This window comes from Mixophyes fleayi, chromosome 3 (assembly GCF_038048845.1).
Source record: "Mixophyes fleayi isolate aMixFle1 chromosome 3, aMixFle1.hap1, whole genome shotgun sequence".
Classification (NCBI taxonomy): Eukaryota; Metazoa; Chordata; class Amphibia; order Anura; family Limnodynastidae; genus Mixophyes; species Mixophyes fleayi.
The window spans coordinates 189,887,175-189,906,513 of record NC_134404.1 but is presented as its reverse complement, the minus strand read 5'-3'; the positions used below and the strand labels follow the sequence as shown (position 1 = coordinate 189,906,513).

The window sequence follows — 19,339 nt, the reverse complement described above, 5'->3', positions numbered from 1 at the left end:
TGATATAGGAATCTGGCACCCCATTAACAGTCATGCTGGCCATTGTTCCACCCAAGGGAGACAGCTGTGCAAAGTGGGCAAGAGGAAGCAAATGTGGAGTGAAGTGAGATTTTGAAATATGCACACAGCAAGGCTACTCTGGTCCTAGTACACTTAACCAGGTATTTTAATGTTATAAAATAATTTATCTGGCAATCTGAACTCAGTCAATTATGAACATTTTTTTTCCACAGACAAGGCTCTGCAGAACAATTATCTATTGCAATGAATCTTAATTAATTTTGAAGCCAAACCTGCAACCCAAACAAAAGCACAGCTTTGCCATATCAAGAATCAACATGTCTAGATTCAACCATTATGTTGCTGCTATGGTGATTTTTGCCTTTGAAATCATCCTTGGGAAATGTTAATTTTCTATTAAGGTATACGTTACCATGCTATTACACTAAAATATACAGAATGTCCTTATATGTGTCATATCCTGAATTCTTTCTGTATGCTATGAAATTAGGTGTGTTATTTGCACCCACACATTTATTATTCTGCTTATCTGTGCCCATGTATTCTTACTGTTCTCATGTATCTCTTTTGTTTTCTTTTTGCATGCTTTTGCCGTTTCTGCGTATGTTAATCGGTAGCTGTTTGTTGATTATATAACTATGTATCGTGTATTCAATATTTAATTTGTAGATGTGTGCTCTGTTCATCCCCCTATATATGTCAGTGTGAAAATTTTGTGGCATATTATAAATAATAGATAATAATAAATTTATTTCCATTACATCACAGAATTTTATTTCATTTTGCAAGTGTTTACAATTGTATAAATCGACACAAAATACTAGAAACTAAATGCAAATCTTCTTGTAACAAACCACCCAACTGTCCCGATTCCAGCAGGACATTCCCAATTTTAGGGCTCTGTCTTGCCCAGGGACATGTTTCTCTCTCAGGTGGGAATGTTGGTGAGTATATTTCGTTCATAGCTGCTCTGCATCTACTACTGGAGCACAGGGCTGCCAAGAGAAATTTGGGCCCCGATACAGCAACTTTCTAGGCCCCCCCTCCACAAATAGTAGGAGAAGGGATGTTTGCTGCCGCTGTCGAATGGGGTGTGGCCAACATGGACTGGCTGCGCCTCTTTACACATGACATTATGGGGGAAATTCAATTAGCCACAAAGTGTCTCTGGAAAGTCTGTGAGACACTTTGCGGCTGAGATTTTGTCAGAAATGTCCGCGTGCCACATCACCAGTAATTTAATTCCCCCCCATTGTGTATTAAAATGGTGTTGCTCTCACCTACCTGTTATTGCAGCTTTCACAGCTTTTGTACTGGATTCTTGTATGGATCCTGGAATGTTGGGACCTGTTTGGAAAATGCATAGGTACGTGAAATACAGAAAATGATTAGTGAACACAGTACACAGCACAAGTCACGCAGTATATAATTATATAACTAGCAAAATATGTATGCTAAAAATAATCACAGATACCTATATGTTTGGAAATGGTCAGATAATGAAACACAATTGTAAGTGTATAAGAGAAATGGCTGCCTCTTGGGGTTCTGCAACCCCAGAGAAAGATAAACGCACAATAAAAATTAAGAGGCGCTCAAAAACAATTAAACATAAATTCAATAATGAGAGAAAATGACATGACTGCGCACATTGCTGGCAATTACAGTTGGAATATCCGCTGTGAGGTGTCCCGTGGACTTTCCCATATATATATAAAATTATGTTTTATTATGTGTGTTTTATATAAAAAATTAACAGGCGCTCAAAAACCCTTAAACACACACACACATATATATATGTTTAAGGGTTTTTGAGCGCCTCCTAATTTTTAGCATGCAATATATAAGACATACATTATAATAAAACATAACATTTAACAGGCCACCCCCCCATCCACATCATCCCACCCCCCCAGCCACATTACGCCATCCCCCCAAAAAACATTACGCCATGACCACATTACAACCCCCCCTAGACACATTCTAAGCCCCCAGACACATCATAACCCCCCCCAGACACATCCTAACCCCCCCCCAGATGACACATCATAACACCACCCCAGGGGCGCACGGATCATTTTTAAGGGGGGGTTCCCCCTCCACCGGAAAAAAAAAAAGCGCAGCAGCTCAGTTTAGGCAGCACTGTACTATACAGCAGCCGCGGCACTGTCAAAGAAGTGTATTGTATACAGCACCGCCACGACTGCTGTATAGTACAGTGCCGCTATACAGGGCACTTTTTTAGAGGAGGGGAGGGGGTCCTGGAGACCCAGAAACCTCCCCTGCGTGTGCCACTGCACCCACAACCTCAGCCCAGCTCACTTTCTTAAGTTGAGCAGAAACTCCTCCATCTTGCTGCTGGGACAGTGTGTGATGTCACACACTGTCCGGGGACCGGGAGCTGCTGAAAGCTGTCAGCTCACTCCTTCCCACTTAACATTACCCACACCTCCAATTCGTGAGTGCGCGCTAGCACCACCTGCAGGTAGAAATGTCTTTTTTTAATAAAAAAAAACTAGACTGCCCCCGGTAATTTGTACCCCCCCCCCCTCTTGGAGCCCCTGCTGGAGCATGCTGCAGTGTTTAGTGAGAAATGGTATCTAAGGACAGCCTAGTGCTTTACAGTGCTACACAGCCCTCTGGACCAGTGGCCATGCCCCCATCACGATGTGACCACTCCCCATTTAAGAGTGTTCATGTGTAGCACGCCCACATTTGCACTTTCAAGTACTCCTGGAAACACTGACATGTTCATACTGCTTACTTGCATGTATCCATGCAGATGCACAAGTCATATAGAACCACAACCAAGCAGATGCTTGAATGGAAATGTAATATGTAATATTCCTTACATCCCACTCATATAAAAAAAAAAATCATATGAATCAGTAATAATAAAAATGTTCACCTAGTTTCAGATACTCACATCAGTAAAGATTAAAGTAATTTTCAAAAGGAGAAAAACATTTTTATTTGCCTGGTGTGAAAAAGTTGGCAGGGTTTTACAGTACAATATATTTTACAGGTTTTTGTGCTTTTCCTACTAAACCCAAAACATGTGATTAAAGTGCTTTAGGTACACTGGTTCCCCGTTCCTTGCAGATTCCAATTTAAACTCCTCACCCTCTCCTAGAAAGCCCTAGGACACTCGCCCTCCCCTACATCTTCAACACCTTCTCACTCCACACTCCTTTCAGCCCTCTCCACTCTGCCAAATACTGATGCCTCAACATCCCACTGTTAACCATATCACAGTCCTGCCTCCAAGTTGTGAGGATTCGTTATAATACCAGCTACAAATGACAGGTGACAAATGCACTTTCCCCTTCACTTACTGCAATCAACACTTTCCTAAAGGTAAGTCCATTAGGACTAGTATGCAACCTCTATAAGGCCCTCACTTCTACCAATATTTGCACAAGCAAAGTTGGAATTTGTTTTCTCTGTTGGTACTTCAAAGTCATGTTTTGTTTTCCTTTTTATTTACTTAGGTTTTGTACCTCACAATTTTACATTCTTCAACCCATCGACTTCAGCTTTGTCCCTCGTGATTCTACCTTCTCCAATCTATCGATTTCTACTTTGTCCATCACGACCCATCCTCTCAGGACTTGGCCAATTGTGGTATGTCCTTTATAACTACCCCTATAGTGTCAATGGAGAAAATCACACTATAATGCAGACTTTACCCTACTTTAAATCCATAGTATACACCTAGTCGACCAACCCCTGGAACTTTTGCCAGATTACTTCTCTGCACATCCCCATCACCCTCCCCTTATTTGCTCACTGCTTATGGATTTATTACCTACTTCAAAAGCAAAATCAACACCACCTGTCGTGAAATCTCATCTTGTCATATCCATCACCCCATAAACACCTCCCTATCCACTCACCTGCTCACCCTCAGTACTTTCTCTTCTTATATTGAAGAAAAGATTTTTACACTCCTCTCATCTTCACCCTCAACCTCTACTCCTTGATCCTGTCTCATCTCAACTCCTAAACACCATTCTACCCAATGTGTTTTAACTGGCAACTTTCCTTTCAACTTCAAACATTTGCTCATCTCTCCTATGCTCAAGAAACTATCTCTCAGTCCTCCCTCTCTCTTCGAATACTGCCCCATATCTCTCTTGCCCCTTGTTCTAAACTACTTGAGCGACTTTTCTACAACCTCTCTTCTCTACCCTCTGCAATCAGGCTTATGCTCTCTTACCTCATTGACATGACCAATGATCTACTCATGACTAAGTTGAAGGTTCACTTCCCATACTCATCCTCCTTGACCTCTCTGCCACTTTTAGACAACCACCATCTACTCCTCGACACACTTTACTCCCTTGAAGGAGTGCTGTTCTCTCCTGTTTCACCTTCTCTTTTGAAAGCTCCTTCAGTGCAGTACTATTGATACATCTTTTCAAATCCATTTATTTATTAAGGTTCCTCAAGGCTGTTCTTGGCCCTCTGCATTTGTCTCTTTATAGATCTTCTCTCTGAGAATTCATATACACTATCTCCAATACCAGCTCTATGCTAAAGACACACATATCTACCTCTCCTGACCTCTCTCCTTGTCTTTTATCCCATGTGTCCAACTGCCTCTCTTCAATCTCCACCTGGATGTCCCAAAGCTACCTAAAGTTTAATATGTCCAAAACAAAGCACATCATCTTCCTCAACCTCTCTCATTGTCACGGTCATCTGAATTTCTTGATCCGATTCGGGACCCTTGGGCATAGCTGGAGCAGGACTGAAACAGAAACTAGCAGCCTGGATGATCTTCTTGCTCATGTTCTTGCTGAATGTAGAATATAGCAGGGGAATGAGCAGTTCGGAAATGCTGACAGGAACAGTGCACTTTGTAATGCAGACAGGAACACTGCACTTAGTGATGCAGACAGAAACATTGCACTTTGCGATGCAGACAGGAACACTGCACTTTGCGATGCAGACAGGAACACTGCACTTTGCGATGCAGACAGGAACACTGCACGTTGCGATGCAGACAGAAACACTGCACTTTGCGATGCAGACAGGAACACTGCACTTTACTTTGTAATGCAGACAGAAACACTGGAACCCGGAGCCAATAACTATCCTCTGGAGAGAAGTGTGTTGTTCTGGCAATGAACAGGTCACAGCAGCAGGTTTAAATAGGGTGTCCCAAACAACTATTGGGTGATCAGTTCATGTGTTTACAGCTACTGAATCTGATTGGTCTGGAATGATCACCTGACTGTATCCAAGATGGCCGTGCCGATGCAGCAGAACAAACAGTATGTGTTTGTTTACAAACGGAGGTGTGGAGGACGGGAATGCTGCAGACGACCAGAAGGGACCCAGGTAGCCATGATATGACAGCGGCGGATGAGGTAAGTGCGGCTAAGATCTCGATTTGTGACAGTGTCCCCTCCCTTACGAGTGCCCACTGGACACTTAAATTGGGGCTTAGTTGGAAACTTGCGGTGAAATTTTCTGATGAGAGATGGAGCGTGAACATCAGAAGCTTTGATCCAGGCTCTCTCTTCTGGACCATAGCCCTTCCAGTGGACTAGATATTGTAATGTCTTATGTCGAAACCGAGAGTCCAAGATCTATTTAATTTCATATTCAGTCTGTACTTCAGGAGAAACCAGTTTGGGTGTATAAAATCGATTTAGCACCAGTGGTTTCAAGAGAGAACTATGGAAGGAGTTGGGTACCTTGAGGTAAGATGGTAAATGTAATTTGTAGGACACTGGATTGATGACCCGGGAGATGTTAAACGGTCCAATAAAGTGAGGAGCGAATTTCATAGATGGAACTCTGAGGCGTAGATTGTGAGTACACAGCCAGACTCTGTCTCCAGGTTTCAAGCTTGGAATGGCTCGTTGCTTTTTGTCGGCCTGAATTTTGTAGCGTTGGGACGCTTTAAGTAGAGATTCCCGTACCTGGCAAAATGCCTTAGGAAAACTTCAGAGGCAGGTACCAAGGCTGTAGGAAGTGGAGTAAACAAGGGTACCCTGGAGTGTAGGCCATAGACCGTATGAAAACACAAACTGAACTCCTCTATCTGAGACGATTTCTTCAGGACACCCATGCAAACGGAAGATCTCCTTTATAAATTGCTGAGCCAGTATAGGTGCTGATGGGAGGCCACGGAGAGGAACAAAATGCGCCATTTTAGAGAATCGGTCAACGATGACCCAGATGCTATTGAAATTATTAGAATTGGGCAAATCGAAAAACAAAGTCCATAGAAATATGGGTCCAGGGTTTGGTGGGAATAGGCAGAGGAAAAAGTTGACCAGCTGAAGATTGTCTTGAACTTTTATGTTGGGCACAGCTGCCACATGCGGAAACAAATTGATGAACATCCTGATGAAGCGTAGGCCACCAGTAGCTTCTCGATATGAAAAATTGAGTTATGCGGCTGCCCGCATGACCGGCAAATCTGGAACAATGTGCCCATTGGAGCAATTTTTTACGTAGATTCTCAGGAACAAAAGTTTTCCCCTGGGGAGGTGGTTTGTCAGGTCTACTGACTGCGATACTGAGTGGACTGATAATAGGCCGCAGATTCACAGTGATGGAATCTTCCTCTTTCACCATAGAACGTGACAGAGCCTCGGCCTTGCGATTTTTGGAACCGGGACGGAAGGTGACATGGATACGAGAAAAGAATAGTGCCCATCGGGCCTGACGTGGATTCATGCACTGTGCAGTTTTAAGGTAGAGCAGATTATTGTGATCCGTGTATATTGTGACAGGATATCGAGCTCCCTCAAGTAAATGCCTCCACTCTTCAACTGCCAATTTGATGGCAAGCAGTTCTTTGTCCCCTATGACATAATTTTGTTCAGCTGGTAAAAAATTTCGGGAGAAGAACCCGCAGGGATGCCATTGCTCATCAGCAGGTTTTTGGGAAAGAACTGCCCCTACTCCGACAGATGAGGCATCAACTTCCAAGTAGAATGGACAGGTTAAATCTGGTTGTCTGAGTATGGGAGCAGAAATAAATACTTGTTTCAGAAGTTGAAAAGCAGTTTGGGCTTCTTCAGACCACTTGGCAGGATTAACTCCTTTCCTGGTGAGGGCGGTGAGTGGTGCTACCACAGTAGAGTAGCCACGAATAAAATTTCGACAATAGTTAGCGAATCCCAGAAATCGCTGTACTGCCTTTAGTAGATGGTTGTGGCCAGTTAAGAATAGCTTGCACCTTCTCTGGGTCCATACAAAGACCAATCCCCGAGATGATATACCCCAAGAATGGAAAGCATTCAACTTCGAAGGTGCATTTTTCAAGCTTGCAATACAGTTTATTCCTTCTGAGACGCTAAGGACCTTTTTAACATGTCTGCGATGGGACTGGATATCAGAGGAGAAAACGAGGATATCATCCAAATATACCACAATAGTATGGCACAGTAAGTCCCGAAAGATTTCGTTTACGAAATTCTGAAAAACCGCTGGGGCATTGCTCAGACCGAATGGCATGACTAGATATTCGTAGTGCCCATCCCTGGTGTTAAAGGCGGTTTTCCATTCGTCGCCACGCCTGATGCGAATCAAATTGTAGGCCCCGCGGAGATCCAACTTCGTGAATATTTGGGCACCTTTGACTGTCAAATAACTCTGTGATGAGGGGCAGAGGATACCGGTTCTTGATGGTAATGTCGTTGAGACCTCGGTAATCGATGCAGGGACGTAATCCACCATCCCTTTTCTTTACAAAAAAGAACCCGGCTCCTGCCAGTAAAGAGGATGGGCGAATGAAGCCCCTTTCCAAGTTCTCTTTTATATATTCAGACATAGATTTTGTCTCAGGGATAGAAAAAGGGTAGACTCTGCCACGCGGTGGGGTTTTACCTGGAACAAGATCAATGGGACAGTCCCAATCCCGATGAGGTGGTAGAGTTTCAGCGGCCTGCTTACTGAAAACGTCTGTGAACTCTTGGTAGGCAGAAGAAACTGGCAAAGTATAAGCAAAGTTTCTCTCTAACTTGCCGTTCTCGCTCGGTGGGCGAAAGACGTGCTTTGCCTAGTTGCATGGGTCCTTCAGGGAAAGGAGACAGTGCACGGACCCGTTGAATAGGGAGGAACTTGGGGTGTTTCAGCCTCCTCTTTTCTAGAGCTCTCTCTCTGAACTGAAGATCAACCCGATTGCAGATGGTAATCAATTGGTCTAGCGTTGTAGGTAAGTCCCGGGACACTAATACATCTTTAATGTGGTCAGACAGGCCCTGCCAGAAGACGGCAACAAGAGCATCGTTATTCCAAGGCAGCTCAGAGGAAACTGTTTGAAATTGAACGGCATATTGGCCCACGGACTACTGCCCTTGCCGAAGACGCAGAATATCTAAAGCGGCTGACGTTGTTCTTCCAGGCTCGTCGAATATTCTGCGGAAGGTAGACAAGAAGCTATCAATATCATATAAAATTGGGTCAGATTTTTCCCAGAGCGGTGATGCCCATGCGAAACACAATAAGCAGTTTTGGTAAGTGCAGTAGGGAAATTCCCGGGTTGTAATTCAAAGTGTATACTACACTGGTTGAGAAACCCGTGGCAATTCTTCGGATCGCCATTGTATTCAGCTGGCATGGGAAGATGGAGTCCGGATGAAGTAGGTAGTGAAGCAGGTCTTACTGGCTCAGGCGGAGTATGGGATGGTTGACTGCGGAATACCTGCAAGGTATCCATACGCGTAGAAACATCCTGCAGCAATCTCAAAATTTGCCTCTGGTTAGTTTCTTGTCTCTCAATGCGTTCAGCTAATATTTGGACAGAGTCCTCCCTCGGGGTATGTTCCCCTAGCGGATCCATTGGGCCAGAACAAACTGTCACAGTCGTCTGAATTTCTTGATCCGATTCGGGACCCTTGGGCCTAGCTGGAGCAGGACTGAAACAGAAACTAGCAGCCTGGATGATCTTCCTGCTCATGTTCTTGCTGAATGTAGAATATAGAAGGGGAATGAGCAGTCCGGAAATGCTGACAGGAACAGTGCACTTTGTAATGCAGACAGGAACACTGGAACCTGGAGCCAAGAACTATCCTCTGGAGACAAGTGTGTTTTTCTGGCAATGAACAGGTCACAGCAGCAGGTTTAAATAGGGTGTCCCAAACAACTATTGGGTGATCAGTTCATGTGATCACAGCTACTGAATGTGATTTGTCTGGAATGATCACCTGACTGTATCAAAGATGGCCACGCCCATGCAGCAGAACAAACAGTATGTGTTTGTTTACAAACGGAGGTGTGGAGGACGGGAATGCTGCAGACGACCAGAAGGGACCCAGGTAGCCATATGACAGCAGCGGATGAGGTAAGTGCGGCTAAGATCCCGATTTGTGACACTCATGCTTGATATTACTATGTCCCCTGTTCCCCAAGCATCGTGTCAACATTGACTCTACCCTCAGCTTCATCACACATCCAGTTTTGCACAGCCCGATCACCTCCACCTTGGAAACATTGCCAAAATGTGCCCCTTTCTGAGGACCTTACGAAAACCCTTATCCATTCTTTCATTATTTCCTGCCTAAATGCTGCAATAAGACTGAACTTCTTTTTCTAATCAGTCCATGCGTGCTGGGCCACCTGCAAAGCCTTTCACTGGCTCCCCATTTCCTCAACAAATCAATTCAATGTTCCCATCCTTAGCTTCATAGCCCTCACCAAATCTTCCCATTCATACATCTCTGACCTTGCCATGACCTAAGTCTATCCTCCTCTCTGATAACCACCCCTCTTCCACCTTGAAGACTCTGCTCATGCTGCTCCCAACCCCGGTGTTGCACTCAGGATACACTCAGTCTAGATTTGTGCAGACCTAGCAAGGCGCTGAGTCTAACAGCCCCCTGGTTTTCACCAAGAACCACCGCAAGGTGGGATGGACTTAACTGCTAGGGAACTGCAGGTCGCGGCCCTTGGTTTGGCCCCTAGACATGAGCGGAATAGGTGAAGCTGACAATACAAAGGAGTAGAAGTAGATACCTTGAGGGTGCTGTGGTATTCACTGGAGGATAGTTGAGGACAACCTGGACTGAGCAGGCGGAGAGCTGGATGCGACCCGATTAGGTGCACAGGATAGTTGACAGCAGCACTCTGGAGTAGATAGTGAGTAGTCTGGTATACAGGCCGGTTCGATACAAAGGTCAGATGACAATGGTACTCGGGAGTAGGAAAGAGCGTGGTCTGGTATTCAAGCCGGTTCGGTACACAGGTCAGATGGCAGCAGTACTCTGGATTAGACAGGAGAGTGGTCTGGTATACAAGCCGCAGAATGTTGAGGCAGCAGAATGTTGGTATTTACAATTATCCTTGATTTATTTCTTCAGTCTGCAATTTCTACCATGGCATCCACAATCACATGGCATGTGATGTAGTGAGCAGAAAGGCTTTGGAGCACGCCTCTGCCTGCTCTGAGTCCTGTAAAATCCTCTGCTTTCAAATGACATGCTGAGAGCTGTAAGCCTGTGTCTGTGTAACTGGTAGCAATATTTTGCAACCGCCAAAGAGATTTTGAATAGGAGATAATGATTTATAGAAGGAAAACAAAGACAAATGATTAGCAAAAGCATTTAACTTGTGATGTAAAGAAACAAAAACGTATATATGGGATTGCTACTTTAAGTTAAATGTTCCTCTTTGGGGTAAAATCAAATACAGATGAGTAAACATACGATACCCTTCAGACAGACATTCATTATTAATAATTATTCTCCTCCAGGCCCACGATTCTCAACGTTATCTTCAGGTATCATTGCAATTGCTCAAAAGGAGCATATTTCAGTGTATTACATTGGTTGAATTATCATCTTGTCAGAAAAGCAGTACAACATGCAGTGTTGGTAGATACTGCACAGGCACAGCAATCTTGTTGAAAGGAATGACATCCCTTTCAACAAGATTGAAAGTGCCAATGGCACTTCCTCCGTGTTCTGTAATGTCGCCATGTGGCAGGGTTGTACGTTATGTGTTATGAAACGAAGGGTAAACCCCACCCCATCCCACCAACGATGCACCTCATTTCTCACAAAATGTGGAGTTTGGTCTGGAATGCTTTTTAATGCTTTTGTTCCCCAGATCCTAAGATTGAGGATGAAGCAGATAATGGGCAACTATAATAAAGATTAAGCCTGTCGGGACCCACTCCTAAGTTATCCCCTTTAGGCTGCCTGTATACTTATGTAGGTTGAATGTATGGTTTAAATGTATTTCATGCTTGTATTAATACTAGGTCTCAAAAGAGCTACAGCCCCCCTGTGTAAGAACAATCCTGTCACAATCAAGTTCAGCACAGTCTGCTCCATTGGTGCTCTAAGCATAGGGTCGTGTACATCCGTTAGCCAGGCTATGCATCCAGAAGAGTAGCCATAGTCTTTGGAAAGTACTAGACAGTCAGGTAAAGATCACCTGCAGACAAGCAACAAAAGGGGTTAAATCTGGAACAATGCCTTGCTAATTACATCACCAATGATTAGGCTCCTTTGTTTGAGATCCAGGAAAAATAAAGTTGCCAATTACACTTCCTGTGATTAGGCTCCTTTGCTGGAGATCCTGGAACAATACCCTTGCCATTCAGAACTCCAGAGATTAGACTCCTTCCTTTGAGATCAAGGCCCAAGGCATAAACACCTATAATCCAGTAGGCAAAGATTAATGATGCCCTGAAGGATGGGGACCAAAGATTGGATAAAAGGCTGTGTTTGGAAAGCGGAAGGGAGATTTGGTGATCCTGAAGCTGGATGTCACATCTGGAAAAGGGTAACAACTTATGCTAAACTGTCTGAAGAATTGGGAGTTACAACAAAGGACTGCGAGAATCGTCAGTCTTCTTTCTTTGTACTGAATCCCTGTAGGTCTGTGAATATGTGTGCCTGCTAAAATCAGGGTGACAATGAAGTGGAACTGCTGCCTTGCTGGCAATAATGGGACAGGAACGTTGCTACCACATATCAAGGCTGAAGCGCATACCAGTGGGTTGGCTACTAGGAGATGGGTATTGTATCTGTATGTATATGTGTTGTTACAACCACTTAAGTGTTATTAAAAGTGCTATATTGCTATTGGTGTTTTCATAATAATAAAGTATTCTTTATACGGACCTTTGCCTGGATGTGAAAAAATATGTTCCCAATACTGGAAGTGAGTGATAGGCTTAAGGTAGCTCAGAAAGCATTTAATTAGTGCGTAATTCTTTGCCACTTAACCCCAGGTACACTCGCCAGTTGGCCAGGGTACATAGCATGAGCGTTCCAAAATCATGACATTATCTTTCAGTTATATTGAAAAGTGTTCTTATTCAATAAAGGAGCTAGTCACTCTAGGAACTTTGAACTTTCATTTAACCCGCGTAGTCTGAGATTCTTTAAATTCTAACCATATAAACCAAATTACTGTAAAATCTGAACAACTGTGTGAACCTGAACCATTTCTGGTCAGCCACGCCTTCAGGATTGGGGAAGAAGGGGACCTCCAATGAACAGAAGTTATGGCTTTAGCAGCATTATTTAAATACCTGATAAGCAATTTCTTATAATGGAATTGAACTTCACAAGTATTTTAACACCCCAAACCAGAATTTTGCTGAGAGCTCCTTTACCTTTAGCAAGAATAAGGCTAATCTATGGCAGATCCCAACCCCTGAACCGCACCACCAGCAAATTCCCAAGACCCCAGGGTGCATCTTAAACAGTTAAGAATAGCATCTGTACCATCTAGAGAGGACATTTCCAGTACTAGATGTTAGTTCAGCAGCAGAAATTATAAGAGGTGCGACTTAAAATGACAGTCTTTATAACACAAATGATCAACAAACAATATATGCAGAGTATCAGATGAAGTTCAATCAGGTTCTGAATCATATGCAGATGGTTCTCTTGTCAACAGGCAGAAATGCAGGATAAAAATATTCCCAATATCAGAGCATGAGAGCAGGAGATTAACCCAAATCAGCAGATGTGGTACAGTGGAATATTACATTCCAGAGTATCCAAACTCTAGAGTCTCCAAAGACCAGAGACCAGAGTATCCAAAGTATTCCGAGACCGCCCCAGAGTCCCTCCGAACAGCCAGCCACAATAGCACTTGAAGCAGTACAAAAGTCAATGCAAATTCTTACCACTCCATTTGGACGGAGTGGAGATGCACAATTAATGATCAGGGTGCAGGTCAGAATGAATGTGGAGTAGCTGAACACTAGTGAAATGTACCACCAGACATCAGCAAAAACACCAGGTTGTATCAATGGTAATGGTACCACTGTTGCGTCTTTCTCAGAAACCCACTACCTCAGCCAGGAATGGAGCACTGAGTAATTGACAGCCAGGCAGGTAACAGGAACACAAATGGTCTGAAAGAGCCAGGAATTAGAACCAGAATCATAGTCAAACGTAGCCAGGAAACAGAACCATAGTCATAGTCATACGTAACCAGGGATCAGAACCAGATCAAGGTTAATACAGCCCAGAAACAAGGCAGCTACCACTAGAAACAAACACGATCACTGGCCGAGATGGGGTGTCAGAACATATGTGCCCTCCATACTGCTTTAGCTGCCCATTACCTGTCTCCCGTTTCACACTGTGCCCTCCTCGTCACTTTTGCTCTTCACCTGTCTCTCGTTTCACACTGTGCCCACCTTGTCGCTTTTGCTCCCCTTCACCTGTCTCCCGTTTTGCACTGCACCCTCCATGCTGCTTTTGCTCCCCTCCACCTGTCTCCCGTTTCACACTGCGCCCTCCATACTGCTTTTGCTCCCCTTCACCTGTCTCCCGTTTCACACTTCGCCCTCCATACTGCTTTTGCTCCCCTTCACCTGTCTCCCTTCACCACTAGAAACAAACACTATCACTGGCCGAGTTGGGGTGTCAGAACATATGTGCCCTCCATACTGCTTTAGCTGCCCATTACCTGTCTCCCGTTTCACACTGTGCCATCCTTGTCGCTTTTGCTCCCCTTCACCTGTCTCCCGTTTCACACTGTGCCCTCCTTATCGCTTTTGCTCCCCTTCACCTGTCTCCCGTTTCACACTGTGCCCTCCTTGTTGCTTTTGCTCCCCTTCACCTGTCTCCCGTTTCACACTGTGCCCTCCTTGTCGCTTTTGCTCCCCTTCACCTGTCTCCCGTTTCACACTGTGCCCTCCTTGTTGCTTTTGCTCCCCTTCACCTGTCTCCCGTTTCACACTGTGCCCTCCTTGTTGCTTTTGCTCTCCTTCATCTGTCTCCCGTTTCACACTGCGTCCTCCATGCTGCTTTTGCTCCCTTTCACCTGACTCCCATTTCACACTGCGTCCTCCATACTGCTTTTGCTCTCATTCACTTACCTTTCTATTGACTTCCTTCTTCTCTTTTGTTTTCTTCTCTTCTTGTGGCTGTTCTCAGTGCGCTCCTTACTGCAAGTGTCAGGCGTGATGACGTCACGCCCTACATTCAGTGCGAATGGAAGAGGGGGCAAGACGCCTCCGTGTCAGAGAAGTATTTTTTATTTTATTTTTTCTGACCCCTTTCGGACAGCAAAATCTGTGCGTTTGAGCCACATGACGCCCGGGGGATGCAGGTTTGACATGTCTAGTATAGCCCAGAGCCGTAATTAGGGCTGTGCGGCAGGGGCGACCGCCCAGGGCGCAACGCTGAAGGGGGGCGCAATTTGGGAATATTTTAGGTTAATTTGATTAAAATTGAGGGCTAGGGGGGCAGCATTTGTCTTTCTCGCCCAGGGCGCTAGAATTCTAAGTTACGGCTCTGGTATAGCCTCTCATTAATTCAATTTTGCTTACTTAATAAAATCAGACAGACTTATTAAATGATATTTACCATAATGTTCTAAAACCTCTTTCAAATTCACTGTTTTAACAAGTAGTACATTGCAGATTATAACAGCCTAAGAAATGACCTTCTTCTTTCAGGCGTTTTCATTATTGTACTTCTTAGAATTATGTTTCAATGAATTCCAATTGCTGCAAACTAGTGAAGATTGGTGCCATATAAGCCACGTCCCTGTGTAAAGCATTGGTCGCTATTTACATACAGTACAATTATAATGACGATAGTTACTTTTTTGCGCGACATTGTTAAATTGTTTTATTTTTTACTACATAAGCTATTTATTTTCTTCCACGAACAGCTCTGCATATAATTTGTGCTTTATAAATAATAGACGCTGATAATAAGTATACTAAAAACAATAATAAAACTATTTAACGCCCTCTGATTGTAGAAACATCCGAGCACAGGTCACACACTGCTTCCTGCCCCGGCTTCCGCTGCGGCCTCTTCCCATTGTGTGTGTGACATCTGGCACACCAAGGGTTACTACTATTACTTACAACAAGCGTACGACTCGGGGCGTGGCTGAATCTATCACCCCGCCCATTCAGTGTACTGTGGCCACGCCCACCATCGTCCCTACCAGCTTGTCACTCTCCCTCCCCGTGACGTCACCATCATGGCAACAACAGCTGCGGCCGCCGCAGCAAGAGCCGTGCTCGGAGGGATTGCAAGCCACAAACCGGGGAGAGCGTGACATGGAGCGCAAGGACCGGTGCCGGGGCGCGCTCGCCATATGAAGGTCCCCGGGGCAAGCCGCTTGTGACCGGTACCCTTGCACGTGACACGGAGCACTGGAAACACGTACAGAGAGAGACAGATAGAGGCCCATCTATAGGAATACCCACACCAATATACCCATATATATAATACACCTATATATGCAGCACAACTAGATGTGTACATAGCTATACTAATAGAGGACAAAAGCTCAAATATATTATTGAATATACGTATTATAATGCAGAATGTCTATTACTGTGTGTGGAGAATTATAAACAGAAGCCCTCTATTTAGAACCTGTACATATAACCACACATATTTATAGCTCACACGTCCATGTACCTTCCTGTACACTGTCTAGGGAAGCGAGTGCAGGAAGAAGGCTGCCCTGGGGAAGGGGCTCAGCCTCAGGAAGATGTTTTCCCTGCGCTTGGTGACCGCGGATTATTACTTGGCCACCCCTTTGCCAGGCCTTGATGTCACCAAATCCCACTTCAGAGACTGTGATGTGCGAAGAGTGCCAGTGGTTAGAGTTTTCGGGGCCACACCTGCAGGTGAGTTACTCTGTTCCTTCCACAGGCCGTGGCGCATGGATTGGCGGATTATGTTGGTCATGGGCATGGATGGACAGATTATGTTGGTCAAGGGCATGGATGGACAGATTATGTTGGTCAAGGGCATGTATTGACAGATTAGGTTGGTCAAGGGCATGGATTGGCAGATTATGCTGGTCAAGGGCATGGATTGGGAGAGAAAAATGTGCAGTGGCATGTGTTGGTTGAAAGTAATATACACTGATGTGCTTCCTGGGGGATGTCTTGACTGAAATAGATGTCTTCAGCTGTAGGAGTTGTCCTAGAGTTAAGTCCAGTAGCCAGTCTGGTAGAATTCTTCATAGGAATCTCTGTAGACACATTCAGTCAAGGGAGCAGGGTACAAGTAAGAGTCGTTTGGTATTTGAGCCAAGTCACTGATTCCTTGGCGTGATATTGCCAAGGAATCAGTGTTGACATGAATGGATAAGTGGCCAGAGGCTCTAAGTATGGTTGAGTGTGCATACCTTTGGGTTTCATAATGGAAAAGTACAGAAGGGATTGAACAAGTAAAGGTGGATATACATGGTTATAAAATGTGTTCTATAAGCAGTACAATTGCATTATATGACTTGATGCATTGCTTCTGTATGTACCCAAATGGATGTTAACCTATGAATTTAGTTAATGCAGGTAGTTCTAATGTGTAGTGTTGGATGAAAGACCACCAGGCCTTCAAAGCTGTTTGTGTCCTTCTGATGTACAGAATGTGAATAGAGATGTACATTGTAATAATTTGAAGCAATATTGTACTACCAGACACAATGGGTCTATGGCTGTTTACAATATGAGACACACAGAGGCTGTCATAATCTGCCAGACATGCACAGTAAAAGAGCACGTGACTAGCCGACAGACTATGAGAAGGTTACTGTGTGACTGTAACTTATGTGCTTCATGCAGTGGCTGCCCTATTAAATTCTAGCAGTGCTTTCTCTGCAAGGTCTGAGGGTCCAGAGATTTATTTCTTGTTTACGAAGCTCACTGTTTTGAACTGCTTTATTAAACTGTTGTTACATTTCAATAATCTGTAAGGTGAAATGTATGCTCCTTGGCACACACTATGTCGGCAACATCCTGTTTGTATGTCTGTGACCAACAGAGATGGATATCTATGTGTAATTCTTTGATAATGGCACACAGGAGGAAAGAACATTTTGTATATTTACATCAAGACTTCTCAAAAGCAATGTAGAAAGGTTTAGGGAAACCTCGCATGACCTGCTGGGGAATTAGACAGGAGCTGCCTCTCTTTCATAGACGTGTTACCCAGAGGACAAACAGGGATGTACCTCCCACACAGTCATCACACTGCTAATGAACATAGTGTATGCTTGTGATCACCTGCAAGCAGTGCTGTCTCTCCTTGTCATTTGCTTCAGGACAGTGTACACTTGTTTCATTGTATTATATGTTGCAATTCATAGCCTGCTAATAAGAAACCCACAGTCATCTCTAAGCTGCAGAGTCTGTTATTATTTTGATTCATTACGATACTGTAATTGGTGACAAAGGAGCAGGTTTTATTTATACAATATGATGAGGAATCCTGGTACATCTTATGGTAGTAGAAAAACAGTTCTGTTGACTATTTATTTAAAACGTGATATTATGTTATATCACCCGAATGCAAATAATGTGTTCTATTTCAATACATACATTGAGCAGGGCTATCGGAGTTCTTTCTAAACTTAAATAATTACAATCTATACACACTGTAGACATCGAGGTGCTCTATTTTGTTTACTTTCCCACAGAGGATGCAGCCAATCAACATGCATTCCTATTTATCCACCTATTCTTATCAATCTTACAGGGTGCAAATCTCATGTGTTTTTTTTGTTTTTTTTTATTTTATTATTATTTATTTTTTTGTATTAAATCCCATTCTAAAACTTTGAATGTGGATCAGTATTAAACACAATAATGTCCACTTTTTTTCTGAGGATTAAACATGCCTTTCCCCAGTAGTATAGCCATCTAGCTAGAATAGTGGTGGACCCTTGTCATTGATGTGAATTGCCTCCTTTGGAGCCCATAGACAACCACAAAATCCATCACACTGTATGAAAGGTATCCATTAATATACATTATGCATTATAAATTACAGTTGCATATGTACCTTGTTTCAGCCTGTAGTGTCACATAATCCTGATTAGATACTTGTCAGTAATGGTTTTAATAGTGTTATGTTGTTCTTAAAGATATGACTGTATGAACATGTGTCACATATATATTTTATGTAAATATTGTGCACATGTCCTAAAAAGTAGCACATGTATTATTACTTGTTAGGTTTGTGATCTTTATTCAAAGAGATAATGCATGTAATTATCAGTAAGTAACATTTACGTTTCCTTTATTTTTCTATTTGTGTTTTTAAATGATTATACTATTTTCATTGTTGAAGGGGGAGGTATTCAACATGTATGCTTAATTAGTTGGCGCTGTGGTTAGCATTGCTGCCTCAGAGCACTGGGGCCATAGGTCCAATTCTGACCATGGAACCATCTAATCTGTGTGGAGGTGTTAAACTTAATGGTGCAACATCTTAGAGCAGCAGTTCAGATGTCTGAAGACTTATGAAGAGCAAGAATTTAAAGAGGCTGTGTACTTATCTTGCACAAATGCCAATAGCTGGTTTTAGCAATAATCGAGTAGAAAAGGTTCGAAAAGGGACGGAGCATTCCGTGCAATGGACAATGGCATCTAAATGGTTGTGAGCCAAGCACAACCAATTGGACGTTGCCCTCTGTGGCATTGAGTACTTCCTCGCTCTGTAAACCACTATTGAAATCAGCAATTTGCTCCTATGAAATGTGTGCAGCCATTTTAAACAAAAAAGGACACTCCTAATCATACAACGTGGTGGGAGGTAACCATGACGTTTTATATTATCTTTTACAAGAGTATTAGTATATGTTCTGTACCATGTTTCTAACTGGTAGAATGTTTCTTACTGGTAGCATAGATGTAAATTGCTGTTATTTTGTTCAGGCAGGGAGATGCAGAGTTTTGTAGTTGATCTGCATAACCGTGACATATTTAAAGATTAATAGCCCAGGATATTTAAAGAGTACTGTGATTTCAAATGTGTTAATGATTGAATATGGTGCATCTAAGGATTCAATATGTGGAGTTAAATCACTGTAATTGGGCAATAAGGAATTCTCTATTTTAAATTTGTTT

General features: G+C 43.4%; 1 protein-coding gene and 1 long non-coding RNA gene across 4 annotated transcripts in view; one reads left to right on the top strand and one right to left on the bottom strand.

Moving 5' to 3' along the window:
• LOC142142835 (uncharacterized) overlaps positions 1–14,570 on the bottom strand; it is a 29,656-nt gene extending 15,086 nt beyond the window's left edge. For both annotated transcript variants that reach the window (XR_012689349.1, XR_012689348.1), the window contains exon 1: positions 14,333–14,570. This is a non-coding gene — a long non-coding RNA (uncharacterized LOC142142835). The remainder of the gene's footprint in view (positions 1–14,332) is intronic.
• An 868-nt stretch (positions 14,571–15,438) lies between these two features.
• The window catches only part of REV3L (REV3 like, DNA directed polymerase zeta catalytic subunit), a 153,383-nt gene continuing 149,482 nt past the window's right edge, over positions 15,439–19,339 (top strand). Inside the window, exons 1-2 of one of the 2 annotated variants that reach the window (XM_075202931.1) lie at positions 15,439–15,603; positions 15,919–16,111. In XM_075202931.1, the coding sequence (XP_075059032.1) occupies positions 15,973–16,111 (139 nt within the window). In that variant the 5' untranslated portion in view covers positions 15,439–15,603; positions 15,919–15,972. Of the gene's footprint in view, positions 16,112–19,339 lie in introns of both variants that reach the window. The other variant, XM_075202929.1, reaches the window with a different exon arrangement.